This window comes from Lampetra planeri, chromosome 1 (assembly GCF_965212315.1).
Source record: "Lampetra planeri chromosome 1, kcLamPlan1.2.h2, whole genome shotgun sequence".
NCBI classification, from domain to species: domain Eukaryota; kingdom Metazoa; phylum Chordata; class Hyperoartia; order Petromyzontiformes; family Petromyzontidae; genus Lampetra; species Lampetra planeri.
Window position 1 is genome coordinate 17,075,681 of NC_136107.1, and position 15,597 is coordinate 17,091,277.

At 48.2% G+C, this 15,597-nt stretch overlaps 1 protein-coding gene across 2 annotated transcripts in view; it reads left to right on the forward strand.

Moving 5' to 3' along the window:
- Positions 1 to 15,456, forward strand: part of LOC144719242 (serine/threonine-protein kinase 17B-like) — a 31,779-nt gene extending 16,323 nt beyond the window's left edge. For both annotated transcript variants that reach the window (XM_078595108.1, XM_078595109.1), the window contains 5 exons: positions 9,834 to 9,978; positions 10,958 to 11,084; positions 11,222 to 11,270; positions 11,647 to 11,826; positions 12,828 to 15,456. In XM_078595108.1, coding sequence (XP_078451234.1) covers positions 9,834 to 9,978; positions 10,958 to 11,084; positions 11,222 to 11,270; positions 11,647 to 11,826; positions 12,828 to 13,527 — 1,201 coding nt within the window. In that variant the 3' untranslated portion in view covers positions 13,528 to 15,456. The remainder of the gene's footprint in view (positions 1 to 9,833; positions 9,979 to 10,957; positions 11,085 to 11,221; positions 11,271 to 11,646; positions 11,827 to 12,827) is intronic.
- The last annotated feature ends 141 nt before the right edge of the window (positions 15,457 to 15,597 follow it).

Consider the following 15,597-nt stretch of genomic DNA (forward strand, 5'->3'; position numbering starts at 1 on the left):
TGAGGGTAAGTGGTGAGGGTTAGTGGTGAGGGTGAGTGTTGAGCGTAAGTGGTGAGGGTGAGTGGTGATTGTTGAGGGTGTGATTGGTGAGGATGAGTGGTGAGTGGTCAGGGTGAGTGGTGAGGGTGAGTGGTGAGGGTGAGTGGTGAGAGGTGAGGGTGAGTGTTGAGGGTGAGTGGTGAGTAGTGAGGGTGAGTGGTGAGCGTGACTGGTGAGTGGTGAGGGAGAGTGGTGAGGGAGAGTGGTGAGGGAGAGTGGTGAGGGAGAGTGGTGAGGGTGAGTGGTGAGGGAGAGTGGCAAGTGGTGAGGGTGAGTGGTGATTGGTGAGGGTGTGATTGGTGAGGATTAGTGGTGAGTGGTGAGGGTGAGTAGTGAGGGTGAGTGCTGAGCGGTGAGGGTGAGTGGTTGTTGTGAGGGTGAGTGGTGAGTGGTGAGAGTGAGTGGTGAGGGTGAGTTGTGAGGGTGAGTGGTGATTGTTGAGGGTGTGATTGGTGAGGATGAGTGGTGAGTAGTGAGGGTGAGTGGTGACGGTGAGTGGTGAGGGTGAGTGTTGAGGGTGAGTGGTGAGTGGTGAGGGTGAGTGGCGGTTATGAGTGGTGATTAGTGAGGGGTGAGTGGTGAGGGTGAGCGTGAGTGGTGAGGGTTGTGGGGGTCGCTAGCCCCCGAGATCCCTCCCTCGGTAATGCCAACGGCCGGGCTAACATCATCAATCGCCCCCCCGCTGCTAAGCGAACCGCTGCTAGGTTCCTCACCCATGGTGTGGGAGCCGTCGCCCGAGGATTCCCCTCCACCGCGGGTCCGTGTAGCAGGCATGGTTAATTACGTACGCGCACACCCACACACAGCTCCACACGCGATACCAACTCTTGCGCCGCTCTGCGCCGCGCTGGCCGCTCACGTTACGATCGCGCACCTGGGGTACGCCGATTACGCACGCCGAGAGCTTACGCAAGTAACGAGCACACGTAAGCGGGGCACACGCCGACACAACGACTCAAGTTGCCGCCGCCGTGCGCGTGAGACAAACCGTACAACAATGCGCAGCCGATTACGCGCTCGAGCCGCGGGGTTGGGGGTCAGGGGCCCACCACCGCGCCTCACTTTACGCAAGTAACGAGCACACGCAAGCGGGGCACACGCCGACACAACGACTCAAGCCGCCGTCGCCGTGCGCGCGAGACAAACCGTACAACAATGCGCAGCCGATTACGCGCTCGAGCCGCGGGGTTGGGGGTCAGGGGCCCACCACCGCGCCGCACTTTACGCAAGTAACGAGCACACGCAAGCGGGGCACACGCCGACACAACGACTCAAGCCGCCGCCGCCGTGCGCGCGAGACAAACCGTACAACAATGCGCAGCCGATTACGTGCTCGAGCCGCGGGGTTGGGGGTCAGGGGCCCACCACCGCGCCGCACTTTACGCAAGTAACGAGCACACGCAAGCTCGCACAAAGCTAACAGCTTCACTGCGCACCGTGGTTTCGCACACGCGAGCGGGGCGCACGCCGACACGACGACTCGTCCCCTCCCGCACTCGCGCGTGCACGTCAACACAAGTATCGTACAAGGACGATTCTCCTCTCACACGGCTGCGTAGGCACGCCAACACACAAAAGTGCTCTCCCCGGGCGTTAACACACACACCTCCGTACCCGCACAATCGTACGGAGACCACGGCCTTTACGCATACAACGACCACACACCCGCGAATGCAGTGCACGCTAATACCACGTTCAAAAACACCCAACAACACGGTTTTGTTACTACGCTCGAGATTTTATTAGCCCTTGTTAACCCACCGAGCCACCCGTGTGTGTGTGCGGGCCAGCAAGGCGCTTCTAACCCACTCTCTGGTGGCGTGCAGCCCTATTCTATGCTGCGCTCTCTGTTAAACCGCTTTCCTACTCGTCCTTACCCCGAACTAACCCTCTCCTACGGATCCTACTCTCCGCTCTGAGGTGTTGCAAGGCGTGTAATACGATACCGTCTGTTGTTCTTGGTGACCTTGCGGCGCTCAGATCGTCCTGCAGACAATCTAGCGGCTCGCCCGATGACTCCCTCGTCGCTGACTCCGTGTCAGAACTCCAGAAGAAGAGAGTTCCCTACTGCCCCTGCGTTTTCTTTTAAACTATTCACATCAAAGGCTAGGCGCCCCCGTCCCGACCGCCTTGGTCTCTCGACCAATCCTGAGCCTAGGATTTCCCGCTCTTTTGCGATCCCGCCGGCCTTTGACCTTTCGACCAATCAGTCGCCCCGGGTCCTGATCCCAGCTATCTGCCCTGCTGACCCGTGTTTGTGTTTGTATGCGTTTCTAACTGCGGGGCTCTCTGAGCTCGCCGTGGTCGTGCGATCTCAAATCCGCCCACGGCGCCGCAGTGTTACTTGGCCTGGGAAGGGTCCTGTCCAATTCCCTGGCCCTGAGAAACCGTGGGGTAACCCCCCGAGGGGGCCCTCGGGTGAAAACTCAGGGTAGGTGACCCGACCACGAGGCCCTACGTGGGTGCGGGTGCGTGCTTATGTGGGGGGGGTGATGGGGGGCAGTGCGGTGGTGGAAGCCGGGCGGCTCCCTGGCTCGGCAGAGCGGCCCCGTCGCTGTGGCATCACAGGGTGAGCAGTGCGGGTGAGTGGTGATTGGTGAGGGTGTGATTGGTGAGGATGAGTGGTGAGTGGTCAGGGTGAGTGGTGAGGGTGAGTGGTTGTTGTGAGGGTGAGTGGTGAGGATGAGTGGTGAGGGTGAGTGGCGGTTGTGAGTGGTGATGGGTGAGTGGTGAGCGGTGAGGGGTGAGGGTAAGTGGTGAGGGTGAGTGCTGAGTGGTGAGGGTGAGTGGTGAGAGATTCGTTAGTTTTGAGGGTGAGTGGTGAGGTTGAGTGGTGAGGGTTAGTGGAGAGTGGTGAGTGGTGATTGGTCAGTGGTGATTGGTGAGGATGAATGGTGAGTAGTGAGGGTGAAGTTGAGTGGTGAGGGTGAGTGGTGGTTGTGACGGTGAGTGGTGAGGGTGAGTGGTGAGGGTGAGTGGTGAGGCTGAATGGTGAGGGTGAATGGTGAGAGTGAGAGGCGAGTGGTGAGGGAGAGTGGTGAGTGAGAGTGGTGAGGGTTAGTGGTGAGGGTTAGTGGTGAGAGTGAGTGGTGAGGGTAAGTGGTGATTGGTGAGGGTGAGTGGTGAGGGTGAGTGGTGAGGGTGAGTGGTGAGGGTGAGTGGTGAGGGTGAGTGGTGAGGGTGAGTGGTGAGGGAGATTGGTGAGGGAGGTTGGTGAGTGGTGAGTTGTGAGGGTGAATGGTGAATAGTGAGTGGGAGTGGTGAGTGGTGAGGATGAGTGGTAAGGGTGAGTTGTGAGTGGTGAATGGTGAGGGTGAATGATGAGTACAGTCAATATGCACTGCTGTTATCATACCAGGTACCACCACCACAATATGTACTCCTCTCATCATAGCAGATACCACCACAGCAGTATGCACTGCTGTAATGATAGCAGGTTCCACAACAATATGCACTGCTGTCATCATAACAGGTACCAACACAGCAGTATGCACTGCTGTAGTGATAGCAGGTACGACCTCAGTCGGTATACACTGCTGTAGCGATAGTAGATACTGCTATCGAGTTGGTAGATACCGCTATAGTAAATACTAAAACAGTCAGTATATACCGCTACAGTCAGTCAATACTGCTACAGTCAGTATATACTACTATACAGTCAGTACATACTACCACGGTGAGTAGCTACTAGAGTCAGTAGATACTATTATAGAGTGAGTAGATACTGCTATAGATTTTGTAGTTACTACTATAGTCAGTGGATACAACTATAGAGTCAGCAGATACTATACAGTTAGTCGTTACGAGTATATAGTCGGTAGATACTACTGTAGGCCCAGTAAATACTACTATGGTCAGTAGTTATTACAGTCACTAAATACTACTACACAGTCAGTAGCTACTACTGGCTCAGTTGATACTACTGTACAGTCAGTAGATACTACTACAGAGTCAATAGATACCACTTCCTCTGTTGTCTGTAAGGTGTTGTTAGTATATATACCTACGAGGGGTAAAGATATTTTTTGAGGGGGGGGGGAGACCGCAATTTTCGGAAACCTTTTGACATCAACTATTTACCTCACACTTTCTACAACTTTTTGGACTTGTGAAAGCCTCTTATATATTTGTTGGTGGAGAAATGTACAAACAGCCCACCGGGCTTTGGCAATACCTTAGTATCTGTGTATACATATGTAAGGTTTTTAAGAAATATATTTTTCACCCGGGCAAAGCCGGGTACTTCCGCTAGTGTTTTATATAGGCATCCACGTGGGTGGCTTTCCTGTAAACAGTGTCCCAATGAGCCATCTGGTCTTTCTTAGATTAAAACATCCAAGAATGGTAACTTGCCATGCTTTTCCACCTCCATGGTGAATTTGATGGCTGGGTGTATGGAATTGATGTGGTTGAAGAATTGGTTCAGAGCTGGCAGGCCATGTGGCCAGATGACGAACGTGTCATCTACGTATCTCTTCCATAAGGAAGGACGTATGATGGATGTCTGAATGGCATTTGTCTCAAATTTTCCCATGAAAACATTGGCTACCACTGGAGATAAGGGAGAACCCATTGGGGTACCTTCAACTTGTATTATTTTTCTATCTACGTGACTTTACCAAAAGTCCTAAAGAGTATGAATTCCTGCAGTCACGAAAGCTTTAAGTCAGTATTCTTTGGTATTTTACAGGCTTTCCGCAGGCTCACTGCATGCGGCACAGGCATATTTGGTGTGTGGTTCCAACCACTTTTTCTGAACTACTTAACAGTCTAAGTTTCATAGGAAATAAAATGAAATGTGTTCCGTAATGAAATCTGGGTGAATTTTGTAGGCATTTAATTGGCGTCTTCCAGACCGCTCGCAAAGGCCGAGTTGGATTACACCATATGCTCGGCTCCTTAAGAATATTGTATTGAGCGGGTAAAATAGTGGCACACAGATGGCAAGTGCAGTTGGCAGGCTCATGGCTGAAATGGTCTTAAGACGTGGAAGGATTTTTTCGTTGTCCTTTTATGATTTATCAAAGCCACGTGCTGAAAAGTGGCGTGCGCACTTCTGTTTCCTTGGCTTTGGGTCTGCCGCCTACTTCAAAAATGTTTTAAAATTAAACGAGCGCACATTATATATATGTACTGCCACGGCATAAAGTCGCAAAAAAGCCATTTCCTCCAATTTTACCATAATTCAATGGCAACTGAGAAAACTCATTATATTGGCTCATGGGCACATTAAATCTCACTGGGCATGAATCATTCGAGATATTGTGGCCTCTGAGGGATTGATGGCTGTAAATGTGGTATATATTTTTATGTCCTCATCCATCTTCTGGGAAAAGGGAGTTATTATAGTGTACCTGTGCGGAACCTTCACTCAGCTCATGTGGAAAATTTTGAAGTAATATAAAACGCAGCAACAAACACACAGGAGCTTCGAATGTCAGTTGGTGCTGTTGTTAGTGCTGTTTTTTCATTACTACTACCTTCTGGTGGAACGATGATTAGCAAAATACACTGAGCTACGATCCTTGCAACCAACATTTTGGCCATTCATATCCGTAACAAATAGTATCTGATAATTTACACTTATAAAGCACCTTTCACCCAGAGGTCGCAAGGCGCTGCAGAGAGCTAAAAGCAAGTAAATAAATAACTCGCGCAATTCTAAAACCTAATAAAAGCACGCAGGCTCATGATTTAACCACAGATACAAATACCAAATTTATCAAGAGAAAGGGCCTTTAAGAAAAAAAATGTCTTAAGGCGAGATTTAAATAATCCGAGGGACTCAGCAGATCGAATATTCGATGGAAGTGAATTCCACATCTTGGGGGCAACATGGGAAAAGGGCCCCCCGGGTCACCAATTGAACGGAGGTGCGACCTTGGCACACACGATAACCAACACTCGGACTACCGAAGATCTTGCGTTGGAATAAAATTAATATCTGGGTGCAGAGTGTCACAATCAGCAATAAAGGTGGTTAGGGGCATGCATGTTACTGGTCACTAAAATGCCTTATATGGGGTCTGCTGACCTCAAAAGGTGCTCTCTAAAAGCACTAGTCCCCGCTGGAATCTATTGGATTAAACGGATAATTTTGGTCATTATTCCGCACTCGTCCATCATCACCAAACATTTGCTGGCCAAAGTCCCAAAACGCTCGCATTCGAAAGCACGCAGCTTCGCCTATGTCTCTGCCAATCGTAACAATGGGTGTCGGCGGGAGCCGACGCTGTCTGCGTTGGCGGGGTCACCTTCTCTCTCGCTCGTGAGGCGAGGCTCGTAAAGCGATCGCTAACAGCAGCAGACCCCGGCGGTGGCCCTGCTCCAGGAAGGCTTCCACGGCTGCAGGACGACCTCTCGTTTTTCCTCATAACGCTGGCCTGTGTTGTTATCTTACTCGTCTTTATTATGAATATTATTATTAACTTAGCAGCGGACAGACGTGGATAAACGTTTTATTTGTGCACCTATCCGTAATTTTATTGGATCTTAAGAGTAACGCGTACACACGCACTGTGCGTGGGTGGGCACGACGCACAAAGATAACTAACTGGCTGCCTTCAGGAAGAATGCTATTTTATACAGTCAAGTGGAAAGTGATTTGGTGCTAAAATGGGCATTGAGGTGCTGCTCATCTTCCATTTCAGCCATGAGCCAGTGGTGTAAATTCAATGTTCCCATGGCAAGGGGGATACGCTACAAAGGATAAGCACTGTTACATTTCCCATAAAGTAGTACTCATATTGTCAACCCCAAAGGGATGATGAGCCGAGTCCATCACAATTAGGGTTTAAATTCACAGCCTTCCAATTGAGGCACCTGGCCATTTTACAGTACATATTTCTAATACACTATATACAGTGTATATTTGTGTATAACATGCATACATTGCAATATATTATGTTATTTTTGCAAGATTATTAAATTAAAATACTTGCACATGCTTTTCCTCTTTTTAGAATAATTTACATGCTATTTGACATTAAGAAAATAATGTATTTATGATAATCAAATAATCAATATTTTTATTTACTGCACGTGCACACAAGGATGTGTGCCACACAACTTAATGACTGCACACATTTAGAGTGCACATACTATTTTGCTATGTCTATATACTTTAATGTATCACTTTTTTGGGGTCTTTCTCAATTGATCTCAATTTTGTTGTCAGAATCATGGCACGGGATGAAGAATCCATGTGGAAATCTCAGAGCAGCGGTGCCCCATTTGTCAAAGAACGGTGTATGGAACGATCCTTCAATTGTCCTTTTTACCATTTACATACTCCACACACCCACAAAACACAGGGTGTGCTTTGAGATGTGTTTGTTGCATGGCAGAGCTGACATTTTGCCAAAGAGAATGCAAAACTACAATTAATATTCTTGACATTTGTGCAGTCATTGGTCACGTGGCTGAGACGATCAAACTGGCCACATTTAAAGCTCTGTTTAATCAGATTTGAACCCACAATGTCAGCGGTGGTGGCTCGGCACTCTGTCCTCTGGAGCGACCCTGGCCACCGCGTGTGCCCATCTATTTAGAGAATGCACTGTGAGGCGCATGCCCTGCTGTACTACGTGAATGTGAATGAAGAGCAATACCCTTCATGCTCCAGGTTGCCCGTAGGATGCATTTCAGTATTCGCGTAGATTTTCGTTCCTGATGCCCCGTCGGGTCATTCAAATAAACACGGGCAGGAGTGATAATCCTCAGCGCCGAATCACGCAATGGCAGGAATTCTGGTCATAGGCAAGTGTATATTGCGTGCCCTGTGCATTTATATATGTACGTTGAACTTCTTTCGCACTGTATGTAGCCAACCATGCTCATCGGAGATGCATGAATGTTCTCCGTATGTGTTTCTTACTATTTCTGATTAATTCAATTTGCTCAAGAGTTTCCAAGTTCATCAAACTGAGCTGCATGCCAAGGGGGTGATATAGTCCATAAATTTAGTAATAATTTTTAATTAACTTCAGTCAAGGTCTATATATCTTGAGTTTCTTAGGTTTATCTGAAAATGGCAATGTCAGACTGAGCAGTACGAGTCAAAGACCCAAAGCAGTGCTCAGTATAACATCTGAATGTTTAACTTTTCATACAATGACAAAAAAACTATTTTTTTGTTTAAATAAATTGAATAATTATTTAAATAATAAGGCTGTGACAATGGCGTTCAGAATTTTGTAATGCAAATATAATTTCCAGCATGCTCAAGCGGTCACTGCTGAGATGATCAGGGCTTGGGTGCCTTGAGTGGCTCAAAGGCGTTCTCCCAAAAGCCTCATGACCACTATGCTGAGAAGATGGTTGAGGGGAATTTTAAGAAGAGTCATTTAAAAAAAAAACATCTTGTGCCTTTGCAAACATTTTTCCAGAGACTTGACAACGGGACACAAACAGTGAGTAGGGCCACAGGTAGGGCTGGGCTCACAAGCGGCGTCTGGACCACGACGGCGACAATGGCAGGAAAAAATCCATTGAGTGCGAGAGAAAAGCTGGCGGCAGACTTCTGTCTGCTTTCTGTTCCAGTTTTTCATTTTTGTTTTCTTCTAGTCAGAGGCCACCTGCCCCCAGCTCAACTTGTTTTGCTTCCCTCTCCCACCCGCAGTGCCGTGTTTGTGCGATTGTCTTGGCTCTGTCTCCCTGTTTACCGAGTGCGTACAACCCTCCTATTGCCAGTGAGGAATTTTGACTGACCTTTGTGTAATCCAGCTGGTTTTGTTTTGTGTTCCTTTGTTACTTTTAATCCATGATTATTTTATGTTGTACAATAGAGTTCTTGAATTGTGCCTGTCCCATCCAAGGAGTGCTCATACCAATTATTAATAAGAATGCAAAATTACAAAAAATGTGGCAGTCTTACTGTTGGCGGTAGCCACGTGTCATTCTTGTGAAAGGATAAATGTTTTCGTGCTCTCTAAGCTCTAAATGAATAGCTGTAAATTTATGACATACTTTTGAAGTTTAACTCATGGTAACATAATACAAAGCAGCACTTCAGGTCCTAGCCAAGGAAAACCATACAATATATCCTCAACGTTTGCAGCAACATAAAAAAAAACTGCTCAAAAATATTTCCTCTTCCCACATTCTATTTACAAGTTCTGCATTGTTCTTGTTGGAACTGAGGGTCTAGAGTAAATCCTCGCTAAGCGGTGTACATTTTTTTTTATAATGGAATGCACAAAACCAAAACAATGTTCATCTGCAGATGAGGCTGCATTGTTCAGCGGAGGACCTTTAAGTGTACCCATGGGGACGTTTTATGTTCGTGGTAAATTTGGCCAAAATGTCAGCACATTCCCGCATAGCTCTGAGAATATTTTTTTACAAAAAGCACTACGCATATCCTGCTCTCTTTTACGATATTATTGATTTTGCAAATATGTCTGTAAAGTGCTCAGATTTGTTGTTGGATTGTTACTACGTGTTGTTGAGAGCTAAGTCTGACATTTCATGCAAATTCCTGGAAAAGCTCCCAGCCCATGGAGCGAAACGTCGGCCATCGAGCCCAAGAACCCGCAGGGACAAACTGATGACAACCACGGCAGTCGGTGGGGCCGTACAGCACAACTACGAAAACATTTCGCAGAAGTAATATCGCTGTAAGATTCATGAAATCGGCAAAGCCCAATAAGACATCTGATCCGAGGAGTGAACTGCTCATTAGAATCCTACATATTTAAGACACCGCCTCGTAGTCCATTGGGGGCGAGGGTCTCCGTGCCGAGCGTGATGTTTAAACAGCCTCCATGTGCGTGCTGTGCCCGCCACGGTTCCAGTGCGGTTGGGGGCGAGATCTTCAACCAGTGCGTGGCCGAGGGCGAGGACGCCTTCACGGAGGGCGACGTGCGGCGCCTCATGAGGCAGATCCTGGAGGGCGTAGCCTTCCTGCACCGCAACGACGTTGTACACCTCGATCTCAAGGTGCCCCCCCAGCCCCGTCCGGCCCCCCGTCCTACTCAGCCGCGGGCCCGCCTTGTCCACAAAGAGACGCTTGTCAGTAGGGGAATGACAGCGTCGAGGTTCCAAACGATTTCGAAAATTTCACCCGGGCTGGAAATGTATGCATACAAAGAATATATAATGAAAGATTTCAACATCTCATATTCACGTCGTCTACCATGAGGACATAGTTGGAAATTAGTAGACGTGATGACACATTTTGTTATTTGTAAAACTAGCCGGGCAGGACTGGCTCGAACGCACAGCTCATGATCTTAAGAGCAGGAGTTCAAATCTCTCTATTTATTATACTATAATTAGCCAAGAATGTCTGTGTGTCCCGCGCGTGACGTCACTCCACGTCGACCAGCCCCCCTCATTAATATCATGAACAGGTTACGTCCTCCACATGGACCCCCCTCCATTAATAATAATTAGCAGGTGACGTCACTCCACATGGGGGGGCGAGGTGCCTCATCCCCCCTCCTCAGCGTCAACTTACAACCCTCACTACAAAGGCAGAACCCTCGCGTCACGCGATCTCCGTAACGCTATTGAGACATAGAAGTAAAAAGGACGTCATGATGAACAAGGGATTATAACCTTTAAATGAAATGAGTCTGTGTCACCGCGGCCTTACGAATTGCACACGAATGGATGCAATACACCCGTCCTTGGACGGGCAAAAGGCTAGTTATCAAGAAAATGACAAGTCAACCGTGATTTTCCTGTAGAGTGGCTGGCATTCGCCATTGGCGATTTTTTTTTACCGCCGACTCAATTTCCACTAATAGAGACGAGCACCGCAGCATGCTCGTTAGTGGGATATACATTGGTAATTATTGTAACGATTATCTTCCCTTCCATTCAGTCGCACATTTTACTCGCACTCACCTCTGCATTTCCCCACCACGCCTCACTGATCGACATCTATGCCCAATGCCCCTCACTGTCGCGACAGCCTCAGAATATCCTGCTGACCAGCGCATCCCCACTGGGCGACATCAAGATCGTGGACTTCGGGCTGTCGCGGCGCGTGAACTCCGCGGAGGAGCTGCGCGAGATCATGGGAACTCCAGAATATGTTGGTACGGGCACGTGGGATCTCCCCCGCTTGCGTGCAGCATGCATGATGCGAGGCTTTTCCATGGTAGCTGACCAGATGTTCATGACAGGATTGGAGATGAATGGGTGCTAACTTATTCTCTTTCTCTCTGTATTTCAGCTCCCGAAGTGCTGAATTACGAGCCCATCAGCAAGGCTACGGATATGTGGTGAGCAGTGCTGCTGGCTTATTACTGACATTTCCATAACTGCTTATTTCAAACTTCTGGTGAATGACATAGCCATGACACAAGCACCTAGAAATGTGTGCAAGCACCAATCGAAATAGGTGCTTGCGAAGAGCCATGTCTTCGGGTCCTCCAGTTTTTCCCTCCACATTGAGAATTGACATGTGTTTAGATTATTGTCATTATTTTGCTGCTATGAATTTCCATGTGCAGCGTGGATGAGTACGGCAACACACCCTATAGAGAGACTCTCTCTCAAGGCTGCCTCTCGTGGAGTCCCCTTCTGTCAGCAGCGTGCGTGAGCAGGCCATTGCAGGGCTGCACATTCACGCGTCATGCGTGGTCCGCTCATTCACAGGAGTGTCGGCGTGCTGGCATACGTCATGCTGACGGGGGAGTCGCCCTTCCTGGGCGAGGACAAGCAGGAGACTTTCCTCAACGTCTCCCAGCTTAACGTGAGCTATGAGCCGGAGGTGTTTGAGGGCGTCTCTGTGCAGGCGGTCGCCTTCATCCAGCAGCTGCTCGTCAAGGCACCCCAGTGAGTGGCACGCATCATGGGGGGATGGGGGGGGGGCGGAGGGGTGGGGGGCAGTGGAGGGGGGGGGAGAACTGGGGAGGAGCTGTCACCTGAAACACCCCCCTAGCCCCAAGGTGGCAACACTCACTTTCACCGCAAAGCTGGTGGTAGGAAAAGGAATGCGTCGGTGTGCGTTTAATTTATCAGATTTTAATTTATTACACCAAATGCTATTTTAGGCCAGACGCTTGTTCCCCACAATTAAATTCCGGTCAGTGGTCGACTCGGCCCGTCTTCCCTCTACGGTTATCAAAACAAGAACCGCTTTGGGAGAATATAAAAGTGGTTGCTTCTGATTAGACTGGCCCCCATAATTGGAATGTAGTGTTTCCAAACACGAATTCTGGGCTCCAAATTGGGATGAGCACTGCTTCAAGCTTGTTATAAGCATGAAGTCAATTTGAAATACATTTTTATTTAGATGATAAAAAATATAGATAGGCAGACAATGTCTCCGTCATATATCTGTTTCTCAACATAAAGTATAATAGTATTTATTACACGAGCCATCAGCCCCAGGGCCTTCGAGGAGTGTACAATTGCAGTGTCTCACCAGGAGAGATATATATATATGCAGAAGACATTGTCTGCTTAACAATTTTTATATTTATATTCTCCACGACGACCCTAATGGTTATTTTGAATTATGAGATAGCATTTTTTAATCTGCGGTATATGTTTATGGGGTGGCGTGAAGAACCCGGTGAACCGAGTTAAATTCCCAGCCACAGCGAACATCCGTGGCAAGTGACAGCAGAACCGGTCTTGGCCCCCCACCCCTCTTTCACCAGGCTGACTGGCCTGGTGAAATATGCTCAAATAAACCCGACCACAGATACAGCGTGGGGGGGGGCGGCCCTTCACCAATAGTGCATTGGCAAAGGGCAGTAAATAATTATATTCATAAAGTACAATTACGCTGCTGGAGACACTCTTGACATTTTTTACTTTGGCGCTCACAGTCGACGAGCCACGGCGGATCACTGCCTGAGACACCCGTGGCTGAGTGCGCCGGCGCCGGTGGGGACCTGCCTCGACGGAACCCCGTCGCGGCCCCGCGAGGACGACTCGTCCTACCTCCTCGCTGAGCCCAAGGCCGACGAGGTGGAGGACAGCGCCATCGGCTTTGACGCCGACGAGGCTATCGGCAGCGGTGTGAGCGGCGGCAGCACACCGGAGCCCCACGAGGTGCGCGTCGCCCACCACCACGACAACGACCACCGCGACCCCGGTGTTGTCCCGTGCTGCGCCTCCCCCTCGGAGCAGGAGCAGGACTCTGCGTGCGACACGGCCGCGTCTGACGCGGAAGACGACTCGGAGCTGCCGTGCGCACACGGGGTCTTGCCCGGCTGGATGGAAAATCTGGTGGATGGCGCCGGGCGAATGGTGGAGCTTGAGCAAGCGCAGGAGCAGCGGGGACACGGGCGGGAATTGGCCTGCGTTGCGGCATCCTGGGATCCGGCGTTGTTGCCACGGCCGACGTCGCCGTCAGCTGCTGGAGAGTGCAGCGTGCTCGTGCCGCCGTTCCCGTTGGGCCAGTGCCGGCAGGCGGACGTGGAGTTTGCTAAAAAGGCGACAGATGCTGTGGCCGCCACAAACTGCTTTCAAGCCGAGGAGGCATACGCCATCATCCCGGAGATGCAGAAGAAGCTGGTGTGCTGATGGTGGCCCCGTGACTATTGGTCTGTAATTCAAACTGCAGGATCGTTTGGTAGATTCTCGCGTCCCAGCTGTGTTCCAGGTGTATGCGTTTCTGAGGCAATGACAGCAGTGCTTTAGGTTTTTATTTTACATTTTTTGGCTTTGGAGGCCCAAGACAAAGGAAATGTAAACACCCTAATAGACAGACGGGAATTTACCAGCAGCTTTTCCTCCTTGCATGCAATGCTTTTGTGTTTTTTTCCACTCCATTGTGTTCCCAGACATCTGGGAGCCGGCATAAAGTTGAGGCATGCAACACAGACAGGGCTTTGCCTGCACAATCAGCCCTCAGATTCCACGGTTTTTGGCACCTCTATACGAGGTGGGGGCTTGTCCAAATTGAGACCCCGACACAGCGCTTAGCATTGAGCATTCGGTGGAGGAGTGCAGTGCGAAAAGTCGCAACGCCAGTGCTCACTCGATCCCCACCGAGACGTTAACACTGGCTCCGACAAGTGAAGCGGAGGAATGTGCACCGTGTGAGGTTATAGAAATAATGGATGTTATTGAGGCTGCCCAGGGTGGGGGGTCGACGTTATAGCATTACAAAACCCCCTTCGTGTAAAATGGAACATTCTGCATCCAATTTACTACTTATGTATAAATCTACTTTTGAGTATTCTATTTTAATCGTAGAGGTGTTTCGTATTAATCCCCTGCCTCTCCTCCCACCTTGGATGTAGTCCTGTGAAATGTTAACATCCGTTGGCTTATGGCGCATACATTTGTATTTTGTGTTTTCGTGTGTGGGTGCTGGAGCTTGTGTGTGTGTGTGTGCGCGCGTGCGTGTGCATAAATAGAATGGTGTAAACTTTATTCCCAGAGATTGCTTATAGATGGTCAACTTTGTATATAGTTACATATGCACTATATAAACCAATGTTTTTATCCTGTGTTGTGTAATCACACTTATTTAAACACTGATGGTAAGGCTTCATTGTGTGCGCGTGTGTGTGTGTGCGTGCAGGTGAGTGTAAATGATGTCTTGCTGCTGATTAGTTGCGATGTATAAAGCTGGACTGAGGTCTGTTTCCATTTTTAGGCCATTATTGACATGCCGGTATAATCTCAGTGAAATAGAGACTTTCAAACCAGGTTCTTTGTCAATAGAAACACATGGGTCGAGGTGGGCAGGCCAGGTGTGTTATTTAATTTAGAGTAGGCAAATTTCAAATGATCAGTAAAAACAACGATACCTCTTTGAAATAACTCCTCCAAAATCAGAATAACTTATATTTAAAAAATGCTTTTTATAATTTTACTATGACTTGTATCGTCTTGAATAAAAACTGTTAACAGTCACATTTATATTTTCCCCAAAGAGAGCTGATGTTTAGTGAACTCGTACATTTATTTCGTGCAATGTTAGAGCATTTGATGCATAAAGACAGCATTCATTTTTTTTATATTCTGTGCCTTCGAATACAAATACAGTAATTTATTCCTTATAACAAATTCGTGGTTTATGAAGTGATTGCTCTGTAAAAACATGTCAATTTGAAAATCAGACAAATACTGACAAACTATTTTTGGTGCCTTATATTAAAAAAAAGAGTATGAATGTACTTGGCTGAACACCTTCCCAATCACATAAGAATCTGATTGTTGCGTGTGATGAAGCTTTTGTATTCTGCGATTGGCTGTTACAGAGGTGGCTGCAATGATTCAGCCGACCTGCGTTTTATCAATCCGTTATGATGTAACAGCCACATTTCACATCGCGAGCTCCAATGACCCCAAGAGTTTTAGGAAACCTGCCGCGAGTCACGGACCCAAATTCCACTGAGCTGTCCACTTCATTTATCAAGATTGTACGTTTATTTTGCTACGTCAGGATTATTTGTGTCGTTTCATGTTACTAATAAAAGCTTAAACTTCTCTTTTATGATATTCATCCCCTTGGATCCTGAATTTATTGTGAGCTTGATGATAATGTTGATGGCAAACAAGACTTCAGATGGGTTGCAATTATTTTATACCATATGGGGCATGTACTATTTACTGTAAAAATGAATTGTCAGAACATAAAAT